Raw genomic sequence first — 24,272 nt, 5'->3', positions numbered from 1 at the left:
TTAACGCACCGACGCAATGCAGGTGATGAGGCGCGCCGTAGTGGAGGGCTCCGGATTAATTTTTACCACCTCGGGATCTTTATCGTGTGCCACAATCTCGTACACGGGCGTTTTTGCTTTTCGCCTCCATCAGAAAAGCGGCCGCCGTGGCCGGGAATCGAACCCGCGTCCTCGTGCTCAGCAGCACAACGCCTTAGCCACTGAGCCACCGCGGCGGGTCATGGCCCAGGATGGCTCAGAGCAAAGATAGCATTAACACAATCATGGATCTAACGAAAATCGTGGAGTTGCCTATTTCGGGGCATAATTCATGGGAAAAGGTCAAACCTGTTTCCCCTACTGCAGCCCCAGCTGCACACGAGGCCACATTAAAAGAAATAGGTGCCATAATACTAATGAACAATAACTATAACAACAATATGCAACAATACTAAACCAGAATAAGAACTGTGTCAGGTCGCACCTGCCAGGGAAGCAAAATCTAGGCAATACAGTAATCCGACTTTAACTAGTTACAATTGTTAATGCTGGCCCGTGGATTCAACATGACTTTCTGACACGCTCGGCACAACTGAGAACCAAAGTAATGAGGTCTTACTGTTATAGTGCTTGCCACAAAAATAATAATAATATGATGATGATAAATAAGAAAACTGTTTTCACAGCAGGTGTGGCCAGGCATCCACGGCTGCAAAAGGTGAGGCTGCCCATAGCGAAAAGTCATGTATTCAGCCTAGTGCACTTAACCTACTGCTTGTTTGTTGGTGACCTTCTGAGGAATGCCTTGAAACTTTAAAGGTGCATCAACACAGAAGGTTTCCCAGTATGCAAAAACATGTTTTCCCTGCTGGTAGCAATAAGTGGTCTTGAGTTAATACATTCAATACACTGCAAAACCGAAGCACACATAAAAAAGAGGAACACACGTTTGTCAAAAGTATATTTATTGCCACAGTTGGGGGATCGAGCGTAAAAATATAGATTTGCTCAAAAGGTAGTAAAAGATTACTAACACTGTACAGAAGTACATTCACTGGTCCACTGAAACACTGAGTATGTTGATTTTTAAAAACTTTTTTTTCCTCCTCATTAAACTGCCACTGTGTAATGTTATGCATGCAACGAGTATTTTAAAATAAGCACACCACTTGTCACCAGTTCCAGCAACACGCCTGCAACACATAAGTAGTAAATTCTTGTGACTTAGTTTTGATCTTTGACTATAAGCACTTTTAAAAAGAGTAGTATCTGTATATTAAACAAACAACTTTGTACATCAAAATGATGAGTCCAGCCCATCACTCATTGACAAAGACAGGAACTCTTATAACAGCTAAGCCTAACATCCATAGAAACTACAAACAGCAACAAAGCATCAAGATGGTAATGTATTAAGCAAACCTGACACCACAATCTGCCAAGTCAACACTTGGTGTTGATTTTAACTATTAGGTAAATCAGTATTTCCTTGGGAGGTGAAACAATTAATCCATAATGAAATACACAGAACACGATTAACTCCAAAAATCTCCAACATGCAAAACCTCTCATGTATAGTATATTACTTTGAAATGAAAAGTGAAATAAAACATACTATACAGCCAGGTTTTGTAACAACTATACTACAGCAAAACAAGCCATTGATTGTTTTGGTTGATCAAAGAACTAAGGCCAAACCACATGGACATAGTTCTCATTTGCGATTACATGTAGGTACCTTTTGGCAGCAACATGGAAGGTGCACTCAATCCCAAAATGCATTGCTCGGTGTGAAATGCACACAAGTCTGTTTCAACCCGGAATCAGCATTCAAGACAAATGATGGTCAGTATGTAAAATTACTGTGTAGTTCACACACTGAACGAACTTCATGACCTTGGCGGCTAATTTAATAACAAATACTGTCACCTAAATATCCAGCCAACATTTCCAACCACAGTGAACGCAATAAAAGAGTCAAATAAACATGCAAAAGGACACTAAAACTGCATAGTGTTCTCGTTATTCACTGCTGTAAAGGTACAAACAAAAAAACAGTGCAATGTCTATAATGCTAGGGGTGTGCGAAAAGTGATTTTTGCATTTGCGGAAAATATTTTCAAATCTAAGTGAATAGTTACAGATTTACAATAAAAAAAACTGAAATTTATAATTTCTCAAGCGTGCTTCATTAACAAGCCCACATAAACACAAAAGACTCCTTTAAAAGGGTACATAAAATATTTCCATGGCATACAACGAACATACTGACACTATCCTTCTGCATTTACCTTCATTGATGACATTATATTATATATAATGGGCAAATTTCATTTCATGTAATGACCTCAAGCACGAGTGTTTCAGCATTAATGTAAAAGAAGTATAAGTGTGTATTATGATAATTTATGGTTGACACAATTCCATTAAATAAAACGCTAACAGTTTTTAACAACATTCATGCAAGTTCCAGAAAGGAAACTTGGCACATGGGACAACTCAAGGCATGAAAAATGAGCCTCTTGTATATACCCTCAAAGGCATGCTTTCGTAAAGAGCTGGGAGCATCCAGCTTAGCCTCACGCTACTCGTGGGCTCCTTTTCCAGCACTAACAATGCATAAATTTTATTTTTAAACACTTGTGCCACAGATGTACCTACAAGGACAAGAATCTTAAACATGGGTTCTGCGAAGGTCATTTAATGTCTAATATAAGCATATAAAGTGAGTTTAGACCGAAATTACCGTGAGTGAGTGAGAATAAACGCACACAGTTGGCAAACTAGCTCAGTGCCATGCTGTCGACACTCATGTCAATATAGCTTTATTTCGGTGCGTAATAGCACTGACAAAAACAACTTTATTGTTTTTTCTATGTCCCATATAGAAAGCAAAAAAAGGAGCATTACAGGTAAAAAAAATAACTTTCTTGATCACGAAACCAGGGAAGTCAGTACGCAGGTGGGCTTTCTTACCTAGAGAGATACCAGGATGCAAAATTTAAAGCTGTTCCACTCAATGTGAAGGCTGTCGGAAGTGCAGAGCAATGATTCGCCATAATGGGCAGTAGCACTGTTATCCGCTCACTGCTACCACCCAATGAAATTCATATTTCCCGCCTTCATGGTGCTCACGCACCCTCTGCCCGAAACTGTTCCAGCGGGAGTTCCGTTCTTTTTGTGCTTGCTTTTCCTCCTGCACGTGCCGGCGTTGCACTGCCACTTTTTAACGCCCTATAAAAAAATCCAACCCAATGAGCGTTCCTAACTAAATGAACGCAGGTGCTGCTGGTTAGATATGTATATTTTGCCTCAAAGGTACCTGCAGTTTTCTTTGCACTAAATAACGGGAGATGTGTCACAAGTGCCAGCGGTTCACGAGTTTCGAATGCTTACGACTATATAAACCGCTTGGCTTTCGAAGCTTCTGTGGAATGCTGCGACGACAGCCGCTACGATGAAACGCCGTGTGGCTCTACTTGGGTCCAGAGAGCGAGCTACAACAAGGCGAGCCCCTAAAGTGCTCTGCACTTAAAAGAGAAGCACAACAGTGGAGCTGACCCAATGTCACGGGCTCAGATAAGTGGTGTGCCACGAGCACCTTCATTTTGCTTTTTAGCCACACATCAGTGATGCATTGCAGGCAAGCCTGCAAACGCTAGCAGAGAAAGCCGTGCATGTTTGTGGCAGTTGGTTGCAAGTGCTCAAAGTGCAATACATCCGAGGCTCAACTAGTTCCAACTCATTGCAAAGAATTCAAAGTTCTTGGCGAGTGCTGCTAGATTAGACCTCAAACTGGATATCGTGTCATTCTTTTCCGATATTATCAAAATTTTCGAATATTTGCACACCCCTACTGCGAACAGAATACTACAGTACAAGTGCATGCAGGGGATGCTAAGTTTCATGACCCTCTGGTTAATTTCTTCCTTAGATGCTTTTCACACAGCGACAAAGCAGGGCCTACAATTTTATTAGACACCTATACAAGGCCCATTTGGGCCATATGATTGCCTGCTTCCCTGAAGTTATTTAAAGTAATCCTGCACGAAAGCTCACTTTTAAAATGCCACTCTTTTCAAAAGTCTACATAATGCTTTATATAACACTGATGAAAGCCCCTGTGAACCGGTTTTCTGAAGTTTGCTGGTTCCGCTAAACAATCAGTGAAGCTATTGACAAACCGCTTTGAAAGAGTGCAAGGCACTCGCAGTTTAAAAAAAACAGCGGCCATAAAAAAGCACAAATCATACTTGACTCAGCGAGGAATGTAAAAATTGACAACACTACAGGCAGAACACCATCTTGATCAAAAAAATAAAATTTCTCTCCTTTCTGCCAGGTTTTGCCACAATACTCTCTGGGCTGTGTAGAATGCAGCCTCACCACCCCCACAACATTTTCACAGTGCTAGGCACTGGCTGCCATGAGCTCCTACACCAGCATTGCTTTAACTTTCATTCTGTTTCTATGCTGTAATAAGGCACTCACGCGTAATGAATGGGACACAAGTCATATCTTCACACCGGCGTGTGTCAATGATTGTTCAGGCACATTAAAAGCACAGTCCTGAAGCTTCCTTGATGCTCCGTGTTTGTTACCTTTTGTAGAGTGGTTTTACGGTGGACTTAGCGGGGCGTAACAGAGCTTACAACAGCCCTGCAGTCCTGACATTGGCCAAGGCATGAATGACTACAGGGTGATGACCCCACTGGTCTGACTCCGCAGACCTCTAAACCCAAAGGTGTAATGCGCATTTTTCTGGCCCAACGCTGTGTAAAATAATTGAGCTACATAAAAATTATTGCGTCATACATACTTGTCATTGGTGCACGTCATATGTATGGCTCCACATTAAAACCCAAGCTGTGAGAAGTAATAAAGTCTGGGATAAAACAAATCTCTAAGGAAACACCTTCACAATTTGATATGACTTAGCGCTGTCAGATCGGGAACCTTGATGTTCCTTATCTGCTGCGATATATTGATGTTCCTAACGGCTGTGATGGCGTTGGCAGGAACTTTGGCGATGCCTCCCTGGAAAAAAAGAAAAAGAAAAAAAGGAAACAAGGTTGTTTCCATTACTGCTTGCTGGATGCTTAAGCACAGAGAAGGCTTGCAGTAGAACACCTTTACACCATTTGCTAATTTGTGATTGAGGGCTGCTGCTACTACAGCTGCACGCGAGATTATAAGGTAAAAATAGGGTTTTATGCACTGAAGCCACATCTAAGCTGTGAGGTTCACCATAGGGGAGGGCTACGGATAAACTTAGATAACACGGAGAACCTTCAATGTGCCCTAAAATGTCAACGCAACTCTCTTTTTGTTTATTGCCCTTATTAGAAAAAACAACCGCCACTATTGGGTGTCAAACCTGCAACTTCCTGCTCAGCAGTGCAATGCTTAGCCACTGTGTCTCACTGTGACAGTATAAGTGTGATTACACCAGCATATCATTTTACCGCCGTGAATTGGCAACTGTTATGGCTATTTAGCCAAGCTTGAAATTCTTCTGGACAGGCAACTGCAGTTAATGGGCAATGTAAATTGCAATTTGTGCCACAGCGAGCTCTCCACAGAATAATGCACAATTCTTCCGCTATTTTGGCCATCGCTTCGCACAGAATTCAGTTTGTGGCTTTTTCTTTGAAACACACAAGCCTCTGCACCCTGATTAGAAGATAAAAGAAAAAACAGCTCCAGGTTCATAAACAGACACAGTCTAAGCCGACCAAGCCTGCCCTAAACCACCGTCAAACACAAGTAACCACTGGCGTACGTGGGGGAGAGGAGGGACGCGAACCCCCCTCCCCCTTTTCCCCCACGAAATTTTCGGCGTGGAGGGTGACTCTTAAGGCTATTCGCTTATTTAATCTCTCGCTTGCAGGAGCGCACTGCTCTCTTCACTCAGTCTCAAACTATGTAAATTTCTGTACATAATGTTTCTCTCTTCGATCTACACGGTCTCAATGTTTGCCCCTACTCGGGACAAAACAGACGCACGTGCTAGAAGATCCGCAACACCGGCCCCACGACCTGACCGAGGAGCCACTACCAGGGAGATCAAACAGAGCCAGCGTTAGCCGTGGTAACACGGCTAACGTGGCAGGCAAAAGAAAATTTCTCGATGTGCGGTTGCGGTGGGGCCTGGAGGCAAGGGAATCGGCTCATCAATGGATCCCCCAGAACTGGTGGGTGCAGAAAAACCACATAAATCCGGTAGGCATTTTTGTCTCTTATATTGTCTTGGTGGAAGGAGAAAGAAATTTTTTATAATTTTCTGCTGCGTGCATTGTAAACTGCCAAGCATGCATTGTAAACTGCCAAGCAGAGCGGCAGTGTTTGCCGATGAAAGCCGTCCTTACTTTGATAAGTTTTCATTTAACAAATGTTGTCTTGAATGGTGGCTTGGTTTCGTGACCATGAGAACTTTACAAAAGACAGCGTATTACGCAAAGTAAAAGCATGTCGATTTGCTTCTTGAAGAGCGTTTTTATCTCGTTTGACCACAAACTCTAGCTGGTAGTATTTCTCTCTGAAATACGTACTTGTTTTTTAATAACCATAGTTTTCAACTTCGTTGGGTTTTGAACTTCTTTTAGAATGCCTCTGCGCAGAGCTATTCAACACAATTTTGTAGCATTTCGTCTAAATTGATAAACACAGCACGTTCATCTTTCCGGGAGGAAATTGGTGTTAGAGAAGGTAAATTAATACTATATGAGCGTTATGTACCTGCATGCTGCAGCCCCATTCCAGCATACTGACACTCCGCTCGCATTAGTTCAATGGTCGCACCAATGCAGCAACGCCAAGTTTCGTGTTAAAGCGATCTATGCCTCTGGCCTGTTTGGGTGTTTTGCCGGCTTTATGTTCCTCCTTCGCTCTCTCTTCTCGAGACCCACTCGCTTACTACCTATTTTGCATGCTTCGCTCCAACAAAGTTTTGCCTTGGACTCCAACTCACAAACACCTAAATGAGATGGGAATATTTCTGAGAATATTTCACTAGAACAACTTTACTCAGCCTCAGATGGTATTGTGTGTAATGGTTGCTTTATTTTATAACGAGTACGTCAAGTTCGTGACAAAAAAAAGATGCCGTAATAAAAAAAAGAATAATGTAGATATCATGCTGTTGGTGAACCAGTGTTGCAGCGAAGCTGTTATCTGTGTTTGCGCTGATTTGCTGCTTTTGACTACGTGTATTGACGTCGTTCATGTGCAATGCAACACTAGCGACGTTTCGGCGCAGTCCAGCACTGCAATTGTTCACTACTGCTTGTTTAGACATTTTCCCACTTCAGTACTACGACCCAGTACGGACGCGCCTTCAAAGCTATCCTTTGCGACGTATCGAATCTGTTCCGCTTTATGTTAACGAGAGTGGACTTGATGATGATATTGACTCTGTGTGTCATCAACTAAAGATTGCCTGTCATCCATCTTCCGCCAAAAGCGAGGCGCTTAGGCTATGCGACTTTGACGTCTGCTTCTATCCTGATAAGGCAATTTCAACGCCACTGCTTTTGTCTTTATGACAAAGATAAAGACAACAATTGGAAAGTTATGTAGAGGGTGGCTACTATGCCCTGAGAAGTGTGTCTTAATCACGATATACTTTTTAAATTTCCCGTTTGCAAATGTTTGTTTACTACTATTTTAAAAAAATTTTCGGAGGGGTCTGGCCCCTCTCCACCAATTAAAATCCTGCATAACACTGCAAGTAACAGAAGGTGAACATTGGGCACAAACGTACAGCATAGTTTTCAGCAGTTAACCAAGTGGTCTTACCTGACCTTAGCGCAACTGAGCTAGATATAATTACAGAAAACGTCGCTGAATTTCTGCACACTCTCCGTTTTATATGCATAGGTATTCGTGAGTGTGTCGCCCCTCCATCGAGTGTATTCTCAAACTTGGGTACGCAAGCTTGACTAGGTATGGGCAATTCCGCCTTCTGTGGCCCTGTATGCCTGGTTCCACCCACCATGAGTACAAATAAAGTATTATTATTATTATTATTATTATTATTATTATTATTATTATTATTATTATTATTATTATTATCGGTGTACCCTAAAGGTGCCATGAAGATGAGATAAAACATTGCTGAATTTGAAAGAACTAGCCATTGGTAACTTACTCAACTTGATATCAGTGCCAAAAGACATTTTGCTAACCAAAAAATCTAAGAAATAAAATAAACTTCCGAATTTTGTGCCACAAATGTCAGCAGTGATGCACTAAAGTGCACACTGAAAACACAGTTCTCAGCGGGTTAACTGCACGTCGTTACCATTGAAGAGGAACGGTCAAACGGAGCTAGACGCCCCACTACAATCGCCCGGTCACATTTGTCGATGGTGGCCTTGGTCGGCGGCCGCCAATAGCCCAAACAAGATCCTGTGGCGTGATACGGACCTGGCGAAAACGTGTTGTTTGGTGAGTTGTCGCCGATTCATGCGTTTTTTCTAATATCCAGATTATTTTTTTTAATTTACAATAAAATTTGTATCAGTATTATTTGGGTAAATGCAACCATACTTTGTCTTTATGGCCCCTTTAAGGCTCCATGCTTGGCTCTTTCTTTTTAGTCAACATTAAGGTCCTGTTTCAATTCCTGCTTTCATTTACTACATGCTTCAGATATGATGACAACAGCTTGATACTTCCCCGGTAAAGCTTATTCGCTAATTGGTCAAACAAAGGATTTGATTCATTAACATTTTCTGATGTGTCAAAAAACCTTCAAATCAATTCTTCCTAACAATAATTTGCAACAAGGAAGGTGCTAGCTGTTACATAGAACAGTTGCCCAATGCAATTTTCATCGCTAACTAACATTTGCTACTGCACACTTGTTTTCTCCTTGAAATTCTGTTTTGAAATGGTATTTGCCCAAGAGGTGACAACAATAATCCCAGACACCTACCTCCTGCTTCTCAATCTTAAACTGTTCCGTTACACGCGTCGTGAGTTCAGTCATGTTGGTTTCCACAACCATTCCCCCCATGACAAGTTCGTTCAGGATGTGGTGCACCTGGAAAACAAAACAAAAAGTGTTACACATGAATAATAACCATTTGTAACCAACTTTGGCCAGGCGTTTGCCAAGGTGCCAAAACTCTGGAGTTTTGCGACCCCATATTCTGAAAGCTATAACTAAACTGATGTGATAAGGCAGCCGTTCTTGAGGTATGGAAAGAGACAGGTGTAAGAAAATGCCACCATGCATTTCAAAGGTCATCTTTGCGGGAATTTAAGGCAGCCTTATCAAATGACAAGTTGAGCATAAGGAAATGAGGATGGAGTGCAACGTTCCACTCAGCATGCACTGCATGGGTGCAGCCCATTTACTGCGCCAATACGACGAAACATACATTTGATGGTGGTTTCAAAGCGTTTTGTTTAGCCACATTTGTGGCCGGTAAATATAGAAAACTTTAAGCTTAGCATCACAGGACAGATTTGATGGCTGCTTTCACTAGCAGCACAAATGATAATCCTTAGTGCAACTCTTCCCCAAAGTATCATCCCCTGACTTGCAAGGTAAACTTTGTTTTCATCAAGATTTCTATTCTGGTGAGGAGCGACAAGTTACAGCTGCAGCTGCCTATGTCGGTTCACGCGTGCATACAGAGTTACCAACCTTTCACGAAATCTCTAAACCAAGGTAGAAAAATCCCCACATGTCCCTAAGTTTGTGAATATGGGGGTAGATCTTTTACGGTTCAAAACAAATAACAGTAAATAAGTGACGGTTAATATCGGCCATTATTTAACCCTTTCCCTGTCGAGTGTTGCTGGCCGTGTCGGCTTGGTTTCCGAAATATGAGGGAAGGAACACAGTGATTTATTTGACTATGATAGCGTCCCGAACCGAATGCGTCGAAAGGAAAGAGCGTAGGTGAGAAATCGCCTTCCCTCCAGATATTTTTGGTTTGCCGTGCACGCTTTCAGGACGACGACCCCACCGTTTAAACATCACAATCTGACGCTGTGGAACTCGCACCCTTTCCTCGGATGAGAAACTCTCAGATTGCGAATCCGAGCTCGCTTGCAATCGGATTGGAATCGAAGAATCATCGCTCCTGTATGCAGTCGAAGGCCCCGCGCGGTCAGTTGTTCGAAAGTGACCGCGCACATGGAGGGAGCACTATCAGCAGCCCGCACAATGCACAGAAATGAGCGAGCGAAAGGCGCGATTGAGTCATGTTTTGGTCTATCTGAGAAGCAACGGCGAGCTGGGATAACCTGGCATGCCGTAGCAGACGCAGGAACAGATTAAAAAAAATACCTAGAAACCCATTGCGGATGGCACAACAACCCTTGCACACGTAATCGCATGCGTGCCACATGGTCACTCATCCTGACAGACCACAGCACGTGGATTGACCAAGGTCCCCAGCAACAGAGGGTGGGCGCGGTCACGCCGTACTCTAATATATCGTCGCAGAGAGCTAATGAGTGAAAATATGAGCTACTATAGAAAGATTCGACAGATGGCGCAAACAGTCCAGGTGCACCGGCTTTGCGCTATGGTGTGAATTTTTGAACGCACAATGGAGAACGTACCGGTACGTCCGTGACACTGCGGAGGGGAAATGCAAAAACGTACTGGTAAGTCAGTGACACCGAAAAGGTTAAAAAACTCAGTGTGTTAAAAAAATATATACATACAAATACCTGCGAACTGTTTAGGTAAGAAAAATGATAGATTAGGCTAGTTTACCGGTACCTGTTACTTTGAAATGAAGTTGCCCTGACAAAACCAAAGGCCACACTTTGAGGACAGTTAAGGCTGCACCCATCAATCTAATAACATGCTTTTCATCCTCAAAGCCTATCGCCATTCATTTTGTTTCATTTTTTGCAGCATGACCTCTTTTTTTTACTGTGTGAGTTCTTTTCCCTCCCTGATGCTTGAGTAATCATGGTATTCACGTGTTTAAAATGAGTCAGCATGAGTCACACTTCGACACTTGTATGTCGTCGTAGTTCTTGATGACCAGTGTCAACAAGTGGACAAAATACTCTTAGGACTCTCAGCTGCCAACTGATGCATGAAATAAGCACTCGTGACAGTACACTTTTCCTCTTTTTAAGACAAGAAAACAAAAAAGACACAAGCAATAAAAACTGCCATGCAGTTAGCGATGCAGGCACGTCAGCATCCATTTTATTTCTGCACTAGTCAAATCCACAGGTGCAGACCACCTGAGGTGCAAGCAGCCACCTACCTTATCCATGTGGAAGATGAGGTCAAGTTCACACACATTTTCAAAGGACCTGTCAAGCAGCTCCACTAGAACCTGCAATCACATCCATCCATGCAGAAACAAGTCGGCATTTAGAAAACATCCCCCAAATTTAACATCACACTAGCAAGAAACATACAAGAATGCCACGCCTACAGTGATTTTAAATTTCCCACAAAATGTGACATTCAGTGGCTCATACATCAGCTTCTGCCAGATGACCTACACAGTAATCTTTCTCTATTGCTTAGTCATGCTCCCCTACAAAATGGCTTTTTGAGTAAAAAAAACACTGCTAGCTTTTTCATGTGCTTCCCACATGAGAAACAAAGGTACATTTTTTCGGCTACCCTCAATCACACTGACAACTATCCCTTCATTTCATTGAAGATCCATGGTTTTTTTAATAAGCCACTGAGACCAAAAGCTTTTTTGAAAGTGCTGTGTTATGTCAAACTATTGAACTCTGCATTTTTATGCCACTGTTCACTAGCTGTAGTGTGAGCTAGTGCAGTGCACAGGCCCAGGCCGGCCCAAAAGCCCGAGCATGGCCAAGCCCGTGGGCCGGGCTTGGGCCGGGCTTGGCCCGGGTAGGACACTATTTCTCAGGCCCGGGCCAGGCTCGGGCTTAAACTAAAATTTTTCCGGGCCATACCGGCCAGAGCCGGCCCGGGCAGTCCCTGAGGTATGGCAGTCCTGTGCCACAAATACTAAATTGTTCACAAGAAAAAGTTTTCTTGTTGATCTTCCAGGGTAAGTGAAAAAAAAAAGAAAAGAAAAAAAGCAAAGTGCGAATTTACTATCGCGCTGTTGAGACATGATAAAAAGATGATTGCACTTAGAAAGCTTTCACATAATCAATAAAAAAAAAAGTCTGGGCCCCATCAGCATGGTGGGAGAGGGCGGGCCAGAAAACGAGAGAACTCCAGCCACAGAGTACAACATGATTGTCTTTTTTCTCTGCTTTGCAAACTAAAACAAACAAAACAAACGTGACCTGGACTTTTCACTGTGTGCAAAGTTTGAAGGACCGATCTTTTAAGTAGAGTCCATGATTTTTTCGGGTAAAATTTTTTTTAAACCCCGATTCAAGGCCAGAAAGAACAGAAGCGCAAATAAAATAATGCTGCCAAATAATGCTGCTAGAGGGAAAGACAAAAATGAAGTGGTGAAACCAGACGCACCGTCTGCTCAAATTTCAGCAAGGAATGGAACGAGAGGTGCAATATTTGTTGAAGAATTGCAATGATGATAATGAATAAACTTTATTTGAGTCGAGGTGCTGACGTAAGGGCACCTGCACGGTGGGAGGCTTCCTTAGTACGCGATGCCTTGGACTGTGCTGGCCATCTGTGCCCTCTCCACCAATCGTTGCTGGTGTGAGAGGTCAAAGCTGGTCAGCAGCTCCACCCACTGCTCATAGCTCGTAGGGCTCAAAATCATTAAGGCACCCTCGATGTTACCAAGATTTCAAAGACTGGCAAATTAAGTGAAAAATGAAGCTCGACGATTATCGAAAATACAGCTTATAAGTGAGGATATTTAAGTTGTACCAAATTCGGTCCAAGTTTAAAGGAAATTTATATCCACAGTAGTCGTATTCGCTTTGTGCTTACGCTTTTTAGGTGAACAGAAAACTTGTGTTCATAGCCTGTCGGACTAGGAATGATATTTAACAACAGTCTGGTTGGCTCGGGCTTATTTGGTTGAATTCTGCTGGGCTTGGGCCCATATTTCAGAAGTTTTTTAAGCTCGGGTTGGGCTAAGGCTCAGATTTTAATAATTCGTCAGGCTTGGGCTGGGCTCGGGCTCATATTTTAAAAATTTGTCCGGCCTGTCCCAGGCCCTGGCCGTCTCTCTATTGGGCTGGGCCGGGCCGGGCCTAGAAATTGTGGCCCGTGCAGTGCTCTAGTGTGAGCTTCTGTAGTAACTGGTTGATTGATTTTAAGGTTTAACGTGCCGACGCAACACAGGCGATGACGCGCGCCGTAGTGAAGGGCTCTGGATTAATTTTGCCACCTGGGGATCTGTAAAATGCGCCGAAATCTCACATACATGGGCGTTTTCGCTTTTCGTATGTATGTATGTTTGTGGTTTATTGGCGCAAGGGTTTCTAAGACCAAAGAGCGCCAGAACTATGTTACGTGGTCTTTCAATAGTCATGTTTGTGCTTAAAATATGTATGAAATGAGTATGATACATCTTAAAATACTGTATATATGGGTGTAGAGGGCCCGTCCACTAAAGCATGAAGATGTTCATAATGGTGGCTGAAATGGATTATGGGTGCAACGTGATGCACCTCGAGCCAAAGAGCATGCGACGTGAGTGGGCCTCCCGTGCGGACAAAGGGAGCATGAGGGCCTCACTCACTGCTCGTAGGCTCTGAGGTCACGCACTGTACGAGATGAGTTTTAAAAGCTTGATGTCTGCAAGATAACTTAAAAGACTTTTGTTTGTAAACATAGGTTCATCTCCTAAAAACAGTGAAGGATGTAGTGGAATGTTGTAGGTATATATTTTCGGGAAATGCCGTTTTCTGGCTTCATTGCAGAATGTGCACTCAATTAATACATGGAGGACGGTGAGCCGTTCCCCACACTTGTTACAAACAGGTGGGAGTGTTCCATTCAAAAGATATGCGTGTGTAGCGTAAGTGTGGCCTATTCGCAGTCTGCAAATGGATACCTCAATGAATCTGTTTTGTTTTTCTGTTGTGTATCTTCCTAGGTTTGGTTTTACTGAGTGGAGCTTGTTGTCTGTGTGTGTGTCCCACATGTGCTGCCAGCATTTACGGATTCCCCTCCGGATTACTGGTTTCAGATCGAGGTGAGGGACCTGCGCTACATCAACACCACTACGTAGGGCCGCCAAAGTGGCGTTCTGGTCAGCAATTTCATTGCCCAGAATGCCACTGTGTCCAGGGATCCAGCAAACAAGTATTTTTAGCTTTGACTTATAGGCAGTTATAAGAGCTTTAAAAAGGCGGTTTAGAATAACGTTTTTTGTGGGCTTAAAGGAATCCAATGCAGTTACTACGCTTAGGGAGTCTGTGTAGATGACTGATTGTTGTATTTTGTTCTGTGTAATGTGTTCCACTGTGATTAGAATACCATAGGCTTCTGCTGTAAAGATGCTACAATTTCTGTTCAATGTCCTTGTGCTGGCAAAGTCCGGGCCATGTGCAGCACAGGACACAGAAGAAGAAGACTTGGAAGCATCTGTGTAAAAAGAGGCGCATGGATATCTGTGTTGTAAACTTAAGAAATGCTGTAAAATCAATTCGCGGGGTGCACGACGCTTGTCAATTTGTTTAAAGGATGTGTCACAATGAATAGTTGACATGTCCCAAGGTGGGACTATATCGGCGATACAGGTTTTTATGCCATCATCTAAAGACACCCCTATCTCCTCTGCAAGGCCTTTGACACGCAAGGCTACAGGGGCAGGGATCGACGGGCGCGCTAAATACAAATGGGAGGATGAGATGTCATTCACAATAGAATTGCATGGGTGATTCGTCATAGACATTGTCCTAATAGCATAGAGGAGTGCTGTATAAGCACGCTGGTGCTCTAGGCACCAGTGGTCGCATTCTACATAAAGACTCTGGATTGGACTTGTCCTGAAGGCTCCAGAGGCAAGGCGAAGGCCCAAATGTAGTACTGGGTCTAACATTTTTAAGGCAGTTTTAGACGCGGACCCGTATGTTACACTTCCATAGTCTATACGTGACCTAACTAAACTCACAAAGAGACGTAGAAGGCAGTCTTTATCAGCACCATAAGACTGATGTGACAACACTTTTAAAATGTTAATGGTTTTTAGGCATTTTTGTTTGAGTTTCTTTAAGTGCTGTACGTACGTTAGTTTTCCGTCAAGTACAACACCTAAAAACTTGTGTTCTTTCTTGACAGCAATCCGTTCTCCGTTCAGTATGACATCGGGTTCTCGACGAATTCCACGCTGTCTTGTGAATAACACACATGTACTTTTGTGAGGATTCAATTTAAAACCATTTTCTTCCGTCCATTTTGCAAGCCTGTTCACACCTAACTGTATCTGCCTTTCACATATGGACTGATTGCATGACCTAAAGCTTATTTGGACGTCGTCAACATACATTGAGTAGGAGATTGAGGGTGGCAACGATTTCCCAAGTGAATTCATTTTAATTATAAACAGAGTACAGCTTAATACTCCACCCTGGGGAACCCCATTTTCTTGTATGTATGTTCTTGATACCACTGTCCCTACTCTTACCCTAAATGTCCGCTCCGACAAATAACTTTCAATAGTGTTTAGCATATGTCCAGACACACCGAATGCCTTGAGATCAAGCAGTATGCCGTAACGCCAAGTTGTATCGTATGCTTTTTCTAAGTCAAAGAAAACAGAAAGACAGTGCTGTTTGTGGATAAAAGCATCTTTGACATACGACTCAAAGGCAACTAGCTGGTCAGTTGTGCTTCGACCTGATCGGAAACCAGCCTGACAACTGTCCAGGATGCCGTTATATTCAAGAAAATGGATTAGCCTCTTATTTACCATTTTTTCAAAAACCTTTCCTAAGCAACTTGTCAGAGCTATCGGTCGGTAACTGGCAGGTAGTGAGGCATCTTTCCCCTGTTTTAATACGGCAACTACAACTGCTTCTCTCCAAGCTCTCGGAAAGTATCCCGCCGCCCATATTTTGTTGAACAAGTGCAAGAGTGTTCGGAGAGTTTCTGGGTGCAGATGTTGTATCATTGTGTATGATATACTATCTGCCCCAGGCGCTGAAGCCTTACATGTTCCCAAGGCGACCAAAAGCTCTGTTATGGAAAATTCCGTGTTGTATGGTTCGTCAGATCTTTTGTTATCACGAATCGGTTTCTTCTCCATAGATGTTTTGTGTCGTAAGAAAGCATTCGTGTAATGAGCAGAACTCGATACATATGAAAAGTATTTCGCAAGTGTGTTTGCCTGGTCCTCTAGGGTATCGCCTGTACTGTTGACCAAAGGTAGGGTGTGTGTTTTCCGTCCATTAAACTTTTTAATTCTGTTCCATACTTTGCCTGCATCTGTGTACGAGTTGATAGAAGTCACGAAAGAGCGCCAGCTATCTCTTTTTGCTTGCTGGCGAATGCGTCTTCCTTGTGCTTTTGCACGTTTGAAGGAAATCAAGTTTTGCGTAGTGGGGTACCTGCGAAGGACACCCCACGCCTTATTTTGAGCCTGCCGTGCAAGCCTACACTCTTCATTCCACCACGGCCTCCTAGTGTTAGGTGTGGCACCAGATGTTTGCGGAATTGAGCCCTCGGCAGCATGAAGAATGTGTGCAGTCACCAGTTCACAGGCATCGTCAATGCCCAAATAGCTTAAGGACGTGTATGAAAGCTGAGATAATTGTTTAAATTTTAACCAATCAGCACCAGATTCCTTAAACTTTTTATGGCAGATGGAACTGTTACGGGCTTTATCAATGCCTTTCAAGATGACAGGGAAGTGGTCGCTCCCATAGGGGTTGTCGTCCACTTCCCATTCAACAGCCGGAAAGAGGACAGAAGAGCCGATCGCCAAGTCTATGTGTGAGTATGTATTGTGTGTAGTGTTGTAGTATGTCGGCTCTTTTTTGTTAAAGAGACAAGCTCCGGATGAGAAGAGGAATTTTTCTATCAAGCGGCCCCGGGAATCTGTGCGTTCAGATCCCCATAGTGGGCTGTGTGCATTCAGGTCACCTACGAGTAGGAACGGTTCCGGCAGCTCATCTATGAGAGACTCAAATTCAGAGCTAGATAAACGATATTCAGGGGGAATGTATAGTGAGCAAATTGTTGTTAATCTGTTGAAAATAATTTCCCGGATTGCAACCGCTTCTAGGGCGGTACGCAGTTGAAGAGATTGGCAAGGGATAGATTTTTGCGTAACTATAGCTACGCCACCAGAGCAGTGCGTGCAGCTATCTCTGTCTCTCCTAAATACTGAGTATTGGTTCAGGAAATTGGTGTGCTTAGGTTTCAAGTGTGTCTCCTGTAAACATAGGATGGCTGATTGCGTTTTGTGTAGGATTTCATATATATCATCTAGGTTTTTAATAAGGCCCCGGCAGTTCCACTGTGTAATTATTTGTGCTACCATAAATGTTTAGGGAGGAGATTTTACCTGGTGTAGATGAGGACTCGGGCTGGATGTATACTATCTATCGGTTCTGACTTGGGCCTGTGACACGGGTGGCTGGTGGCTTTTTGCCTCGCCCCGCCATGGTGCGCTGTTCTCTTTCCGCCTTTGGCACTGGCAGAGACGGTGTTACCTCCATGTCATCATCTGAGTGGTGTGACAGTGACGAGATGGAGTCCTTGCGGGCTCCGCCTCGAGATATGTTCGAAGTGGAGGCAGGAGCCCCTGCCGTCCCCGACTGTTTGTTGGACACAGAAGTGGTCGTGGAACCGACCACATCTACGTCCATGGCCGCCTGCAGTCCGGCAGCCTGAAGAGGGGGATTGACGGCAGAGCCGTCACTCCTCACACTTGCAGCTAACACAACACTTGCGGGCGCCACAGGTGTCGTGTCAGATGGTTGGGCTGCCTTGGGCAGCACCTGGGGGGGCTGGGACGGCACCAAGTCTGCTTCGCAGTACTGGGTGGCCGCCGTGACTAGACGCCGCTCCGCCCCCCGGCGAGCTGCATCGGCATACCTTTGCGAAAACATTGAGTGTTTCTGTCGTGCTTCTTGATAGGTAATGTTCTGGGTGACCTTCATGTTTATGATTTCTTTCTCGGCTTTGAATTTAGCACATGACCGAGAGTATGCAGCGTGGGGTTGTTCACAGTTCGCACATTTCAATACGTTAGAAGCACAGTTCTCTGAAGGGTCATGATGTCCTGCGCACTTGGCACATGTCAGTTTTCCGCGGCAGGTGGTAGTACTGTGCCCATACCGCTGGCACTTGAAGCAGCGGCGTGGGTTGGGTATGTAAGGTCGTACGTTGCAATGAAGGAAGCCTGCAGTGACAGACTCCGGTAGGACACTTCGGTCAAAAGTTAGGATCACATGTTTCGTTTTTACTTCTTTGCCATCGCGTCTGATCATTATTCTTCTTACCGCAGTAACGCCCTGGTCACGCATGCCCTCGAGGAGGTCAGACTCACTTTCATTGAGCAGGTCCATCTCAGATATGACGCCCTGCGAGCTGTTAAGGCTCCGGTGTGGCGTTACAGCTACTTCAAGGCCAAGTAGGTCGGTCTGGTTCAAGAGACTATCAGATTGTTTTTTAGTAGATAGTTCTACAAGCACGTCCCCCGATGTCAGCTTCTTTGCCTTGTAGTTCGCGCCAACTACACTCTCAATGAACTTGGCAATTAAGAAGACCGACTTGCAGGTAACTGGAGATTCCTTGTTCTTAGATTGTATCACTAAGAAGCGAGGAAAGTTGTCCGGGGTGTTAAATTTCATGTTGGGCAGAGGTTTGAAAATTACATCGGTGCGGGCCCTTTTTGGGGCCCGATCATTTGGAAGAGAGGATTTCGAAAGTACCATGCGGCATAGTATAAAGCAGGGAACTGGGGTACTTTCTTCTTTGACGTTACCCTGATGGTCAAAGAGGTCCCGGAGCTCCCAGCCTGATAGACAGACAGGGAGCCCATCGGCCGGAGCTTGACCAGGGCTCCGACGGCCACCGTTCACGGCTTCTAACCCTTCACCTTTCAACTTCTCGCCACGGTAGGTAACAGCTTAAGTATGGGGGGCTCGGGGTACGCGGTGTCGCCACTCACCGTCACCAAGATTACTCAAGGTGCCCCGTGCGGGGGTTTTCGCTTTTCGCCTCCATCAGAAAAGCGGCCGCCGCGGCCGGGAATCGAGCCCGCGACCTTGTGCTCAGCAGCAGAACGCCTTAGCCACTGAGCCACCACGGCGGGTGAGCTTCTGAAGTAGCCTGATGTTGCAAACTTGGAAGTTTTTCATTGTGACATTTGAGCATCACATGGTCTCCAGCAACCCTTGGTCCCAACCCTGCATAGGCGGGATAGCAGCTTTCCTACAGGTGTTTGTTTTTATAAACTAGCTTCATGTTTGCAGTTCCATGCACAACATGAAACGTAGTGTACATTGATGTGGTACATAGCATGTTGCAACAATAAATAAATGAGTGCTCCAAGAATACAGTTTTGGAGATGTGGCTGCTCCAATTGTGCTCAAACCTTAAAAGTTTAAATCTTGAACTGTCCTCGCCACAAGGAACAACTATTACCCTTTTCCTGCACAACGCCACTGTAACGAAAACTTGTCTGAGAAACAAACCACAGTTATAAAGTAAAGCTAATAAAACAACAGCTTATTGAGGTCGTTCACAATAGTAGCAGCAGTAACAATGGCGAGGTTAGGGGTGGGCGGGCCATGAAATTCGGCCCGTTAATATAGAAACCCGCAGTCTGGACTATGGACAACTATTTTAGGGATGAAACGGGTAAATAAAGGCATTTTTGTCTTGTTATTATGGACACTGTTATAATACAGGCAACACAATTGCACCAGACGTTTTTTTGCTTTTTTTTTTCTAAATAAGAAAAACTTTTTCGTCTATGGATGCACACTAAGCCTTTTGGGGTTTCTTACATGTGTCCAGACTGAAAAAAATTAAACCGGCCAACCTTTCTGTTCTAGGTGAAAACTGGTTTTCAATCGATAAATAAAACCTCAGCCACTGCTACCCACTTCCTTTCCCTAATCCCCCAACCCATTTCTCGTTCAAGGGACGATTCCCCGCAGGCCCGCTGCGCATCTTTTTCCCTATTGCTGTACTTTTCCTTCCCAGTTCTCTTTACCAAGTCTATTACTGTGGTCCTTTAGACCTAGAGAGATGAATGCCATGTTTGGCTTAAATTTCATTTTGTAAGTACAAGATGGTTTCCAAATATCCCTGCTTTACCTTATACACTGCAGCAGAGGAAGTTCATCAGCATTAGTGACCCCTGGAAACTCTGAACTAGGAGTGAAGCAAACCACCCAAAACACCTGCTGTGCTGCGGGGACCCGTGGACATAGTATTTGGAAGGTGCGGGGTTAAGGAAGGTGGGTGAATCACACACGAGATGAGGAGGACAGGCACGCAATGACAAAATGAAGTCAACGGAAAGAGAAGGCAGGAGGTGGGCTTGTTCTCTACTAGTTCTTTATGGTTCGGGTGCGCTGACTCTAAATGTATCCACTCTCACTTTTTTGCCGAAGCCACTCATATTTGAACACTTCGCAACATTCAGGTTACTTGAGGTGACCAGGCCTACTTTTCTGATATGTTTACTCACGTTTATTTCAACATAATGGCTATGCTGTGGACGCGGGCAAAAAGCCATCTTGGACTTGAAGAGGAACGTTCCCCTCATACAGTTCAACCAGCAATTGCAATGTACATTCATATACATTAATAATTCGGCAGACTAATTTAAAGAAGATAAGAGGAAACGTTTTTATACAAGAGCAATTTTATGGCATACTCGACCACAATTATACATTGAACAAAACAGGCATAGGTACGTTAGAAGAAAAAAACAAATTTCTGGCACATTCCGTCATAATTTATGCATTGAACTAAAAAAAAAAAGCATATTTGTGTTCGAGATAAAAGCAATTAAAGGCAATTTAAAGCACGTTACCAAATAAAACTTAGGGAATCAAATGCACCAAACTGTTCACTGAGTTGCTAGGTATGACAAATGTTCTACTAAACATACCTGAATTAGATCCAGGATACCTAGTTCACTCTCGGAGGAATCCGCACAGAACACAATGTACAGGGTAGCATAGCAGCGGTAGATAATCTTGTTGTCGGAATTGCCGATCCGGCTGAAAAATCGCCACAAAGAGCAACTGTTACCCTTTTTCTGCACAACCCCAGTGTAACGAAAACTTATCTGGGAGACAAACTATGTTTAATAAAGTAAAGCTCATAAACAGCTTACTGAGGTCGTTCACAGTAGTAGCAGTAACAATGGCAAGGTTGGGGCGAAACTGATTGATTGATTGTAGGGTTCGAATCTTTTGAATGAACCAAACACAAGTTTGGTTCATTCAAAAGATTGCCTTGTTAGAATCATATTGACACCACTTTTAACGTAAACTTCGCTCAAATAAGCTACATAATTAGGAATAAATGGAATGGCCATGTTTCCCACTCGCTCGTTTCCCGCAACAGAACCTGTGATGTCATACCAGTCAGCTCTGCGATTGGCGGAGGGCGGCAAAAGCAAACGCAAATTAGGCAGAGCTTCTAAGCTTGCCGAACGAGCTATTTGCGCTTAAATTTAGGACACATTCTTTTCCAAGCCGCAAGAGTGGTGGGACAAACAGTGGAAGTTACGAAAGCACACGTAAACATAGAAGTACCGATGCGTACTGCTGTTGGTACTGCGTGCACTATGCTTGGTTTAGCTGCACAGGATTGCGGGGCTTTGGGGTTGTCTCAGATGACACTGGCCGAGTGACGCAAGCAACGGTGTCTTACGTGACCATATTTGTCGAGCTAGCACTATGTTCCACAAAACCATTATTTTCTCCCCGAACAAAAAAAGCCAGGTTTAAATACGGTCAAAAACAAAACAAAGGCAGAAAACGATTTGTCATAGTATGGTGGCGCCATCTAGGTTCACTAACGGTAAACAAGGCTTCCCAATCGGCTGCAGAGTGGTTGGTTCCTGTGATGCCATTGCAGACCACGAAAACGCACGATTTAGCGGGAAAATCGAAATTTTAAATTAAATTAATTAATTTCTCATTGAATAAAGCATTGTTTGCATCCGGGCAGGCACTGGGGGCACTATCAAACACAAAATCTTGCGAATACAACAAACGTGTAGTTTGCCTTCATGGCTCCTTTAAAGAAAGGGCCTTGCGGACAAAATACAACTTTGTTTTATTCGAAAGATTTTGTGTTTGATAGTGCCCCCCGTGCTTGTTCGGCAGAAAACGATGCCGTATTCACTAAGAAATTAATCAATTTAGGTTAAAATTTTCATTCTCCCGCCAAATCGTGTGTTTTTGTGACGTCTGCAATGAAGTCATGGGGGCAGGTATTCAAACGATTTTCTAGTGCGTCATTAGGCTCTGCAGCCTTGCTTACCGTCAGTCCTCCCAGATGGCGCTACCATAGTCAGCTGCGACCCGTATCCTGCCATTGCTTTGTTTTTGACCGTATTTGCTCCTGGCTTAGTTTTGTTATGGTAGAAAGTAATCTTTTCGTGAAACATGGGGTATGCTCGACAAACAGGGTCCCATAAGACAACGCCACTTACGCAGTTACGCCAATCGGCCAGTGTCATGTGTGACAACTCCAAAGCAGCGGACCCCTGTGCAGCTAAAACAAGCATAGTGCGCCCAGTCCAACAGCAGTGCGCATCGGTACTTCTATGCTTACGTGTATTTTCGTAACTTTTGTTGTTTATCGCTTACTGCTGTAAAATGAATATGCATTACATTTAAGCGCAATAGTTCGTTCGGCAAGCTTATAAGCCGTGCCTAATTTGCGTTTGCTTTTGCCGGCCTCAGCCAATCACACAGCTGGGCTCATGTGACCTCATAGGTTCTGTTGCGGGAAATGACCTAGAGGGTCGCATGGCCATTTCCTTTTTTCGTAATTATATAGCTAATTTGAGCAAAGTGTGCATTAAAAGTGGTGTCAGTATGATTCTAACAAGGCAATCTATGGAATGAACCAAACTTGTGTTTTGTCTGCATGGCCCCTTTAAATCCGTCTGAGCAATAATTACTTGACATGTGCTCGCATGACCCAGCCCTCAAGGTGTATAGCATGTTTCTGCACAAAAAAAAAAAAAGAAAAAAAAGAACTGGATGCACCTGAAATTGAGGACCAGGACTAGTTTTTTTTTCTTCAACTGCGAAGTTTCTGAGAAAGCTGTATAGTTTTCCTTGTAGCCATACGGCTGCGTTTCCGGTGAATGTTTCCCTTCGCATGATCAAGCTTTTCCATTACCATTGTCCATCAATCTACACACGCGCTGTCGCTGCGCTCAGGTTGTGGTACATGATCTTTTCGTTAGAAGTCACTCGATAAAAATGCACACATCATTATGTTTCCGGTTCGTGCTCGCCAGCACGCGGGTGCGTGCGTGCACGCTCTTCCGTTTTTTTTTTTTTTTTTTTTTTTAACCGTAACGACTAGGTAACACAACCCAGCAAATGGAATGTCACTGCCCACTTCTCGCACTTCTAGTCTGAGATTAGGTTGATTTCAAAGCAAACCCATCTTACATTGCTACGTACGCGATCAGCCCAATTAAACTCTGTTGTAAGGTGTTAAGTAAATGAAGTTCCGACAGGCCCGTGGAAGTGATTACACAGAGTTTTTATCGTTGTTTTGTTTTTAACCTCCCTGAAGGTTGACGAATCAGGTTACTCACCTTCCGCCTTCGAGGAAATTGCACACAGTTTGTCCTCGTTTGGAGACAAGTTGAAATACCTCACGTATAATCTGTTGCTGCTCACTTTCACTCTGAAATATAAAGCAAAGTTTTTCAGGCAATGTCGAGCGCCTATCGCAAATCGCAGATACGCCCCTTGACTTCACGATTACGGAGTGCGTGCTTACATAGTGCTCGTAGAACTTCGACAGTCTGATTTTCCCTTGATGATTAAATATTAGGATAGTTTTGATCATTGTTGTACAAGATGTTACAGGAACATCAAGAAAACAGTCGGCGAATTCAGCGGCAGCAACTTCCACAACCGCTACGCAACGTCACGTGTGCTTGTTTACGCTCTTTCTCAGCGGCTTGGAATGGTTCCGAATGGCTGTAAAAGCCGCCACAAAAAACGCTACGCGGCCACTGTTTCGAAACCGAAACCTATTGTTCCTCCAAAGACTAATACTATTTATTCTTAATATTTTATTAACGTTACACTACATTTAAAACATTGTCTTTATTTTTATCAAAGTATAATCAGCAGCTTGCCAATATGCGCCAAAAATCATCTGCGAAGTCACATACAAATCCAACTACTCTGCAAACATTCCGTTAATTCGGAGTAATAATTAA

At 43.8% G+C, this 24,272-nt stretch overlaps 1 protein-coding gene across 1 annotated transcript; it reads right to left on the bottom strand.

Moving 5' to 3' along the window:
• Window positions 1-927: 927 nt before the first annotated feature.
• Window positions 928-23,996, bottom strand: LOC144178554 (AP-3 complex subunit sigma-1-like). Its single transcript, XM_077706492.1, has 6 exons — window positions 23,825-23,996; window positions 23,637-23,728; window positions 20,955-21,066; window positions 11,226-11,297; window positions 8,918-9,025; window positions 928-5,016 (listed from the first exon to the last, which is right to left on the bottom strand). The coding sequence occupies exons 1-6, from the start codon at window positions 23,891-23,893 to the stop codon at window positions 4,897-4,899; spliced, it is 573 nt and encodes a 190-aa protein (XP_077562618.1). The 5' UTR covers window positions 23,894-23,996; the 3' UTR covers window positions 928-4,896.
• Window positions 23,997-24,272: the final 276 nt, after the last annotated feature.

This window comes from Haemaphysalis longicornis, unplaced genomic scaffold (genome assembly GCF_048455015.1).
Source record: "Haemaphysalis longicornis isolate Haplotype H1 unplaced genomic scaffold, Haemaphysalis longicornis Haplotype H1 scaffold_4, whole genome shotgun sequence".
Lineage (NCBI taxonomy): Eukaryota > Metazoa > Arthropoda > Arachnida > Ixodida > Ixodidae > Haemaphysalis > Haemaphysalis longicornis.
Note: the sequence above shows the minus strand (reverse complement) of the source record. Positions and strands in the feature narration are given on the sequence as shown.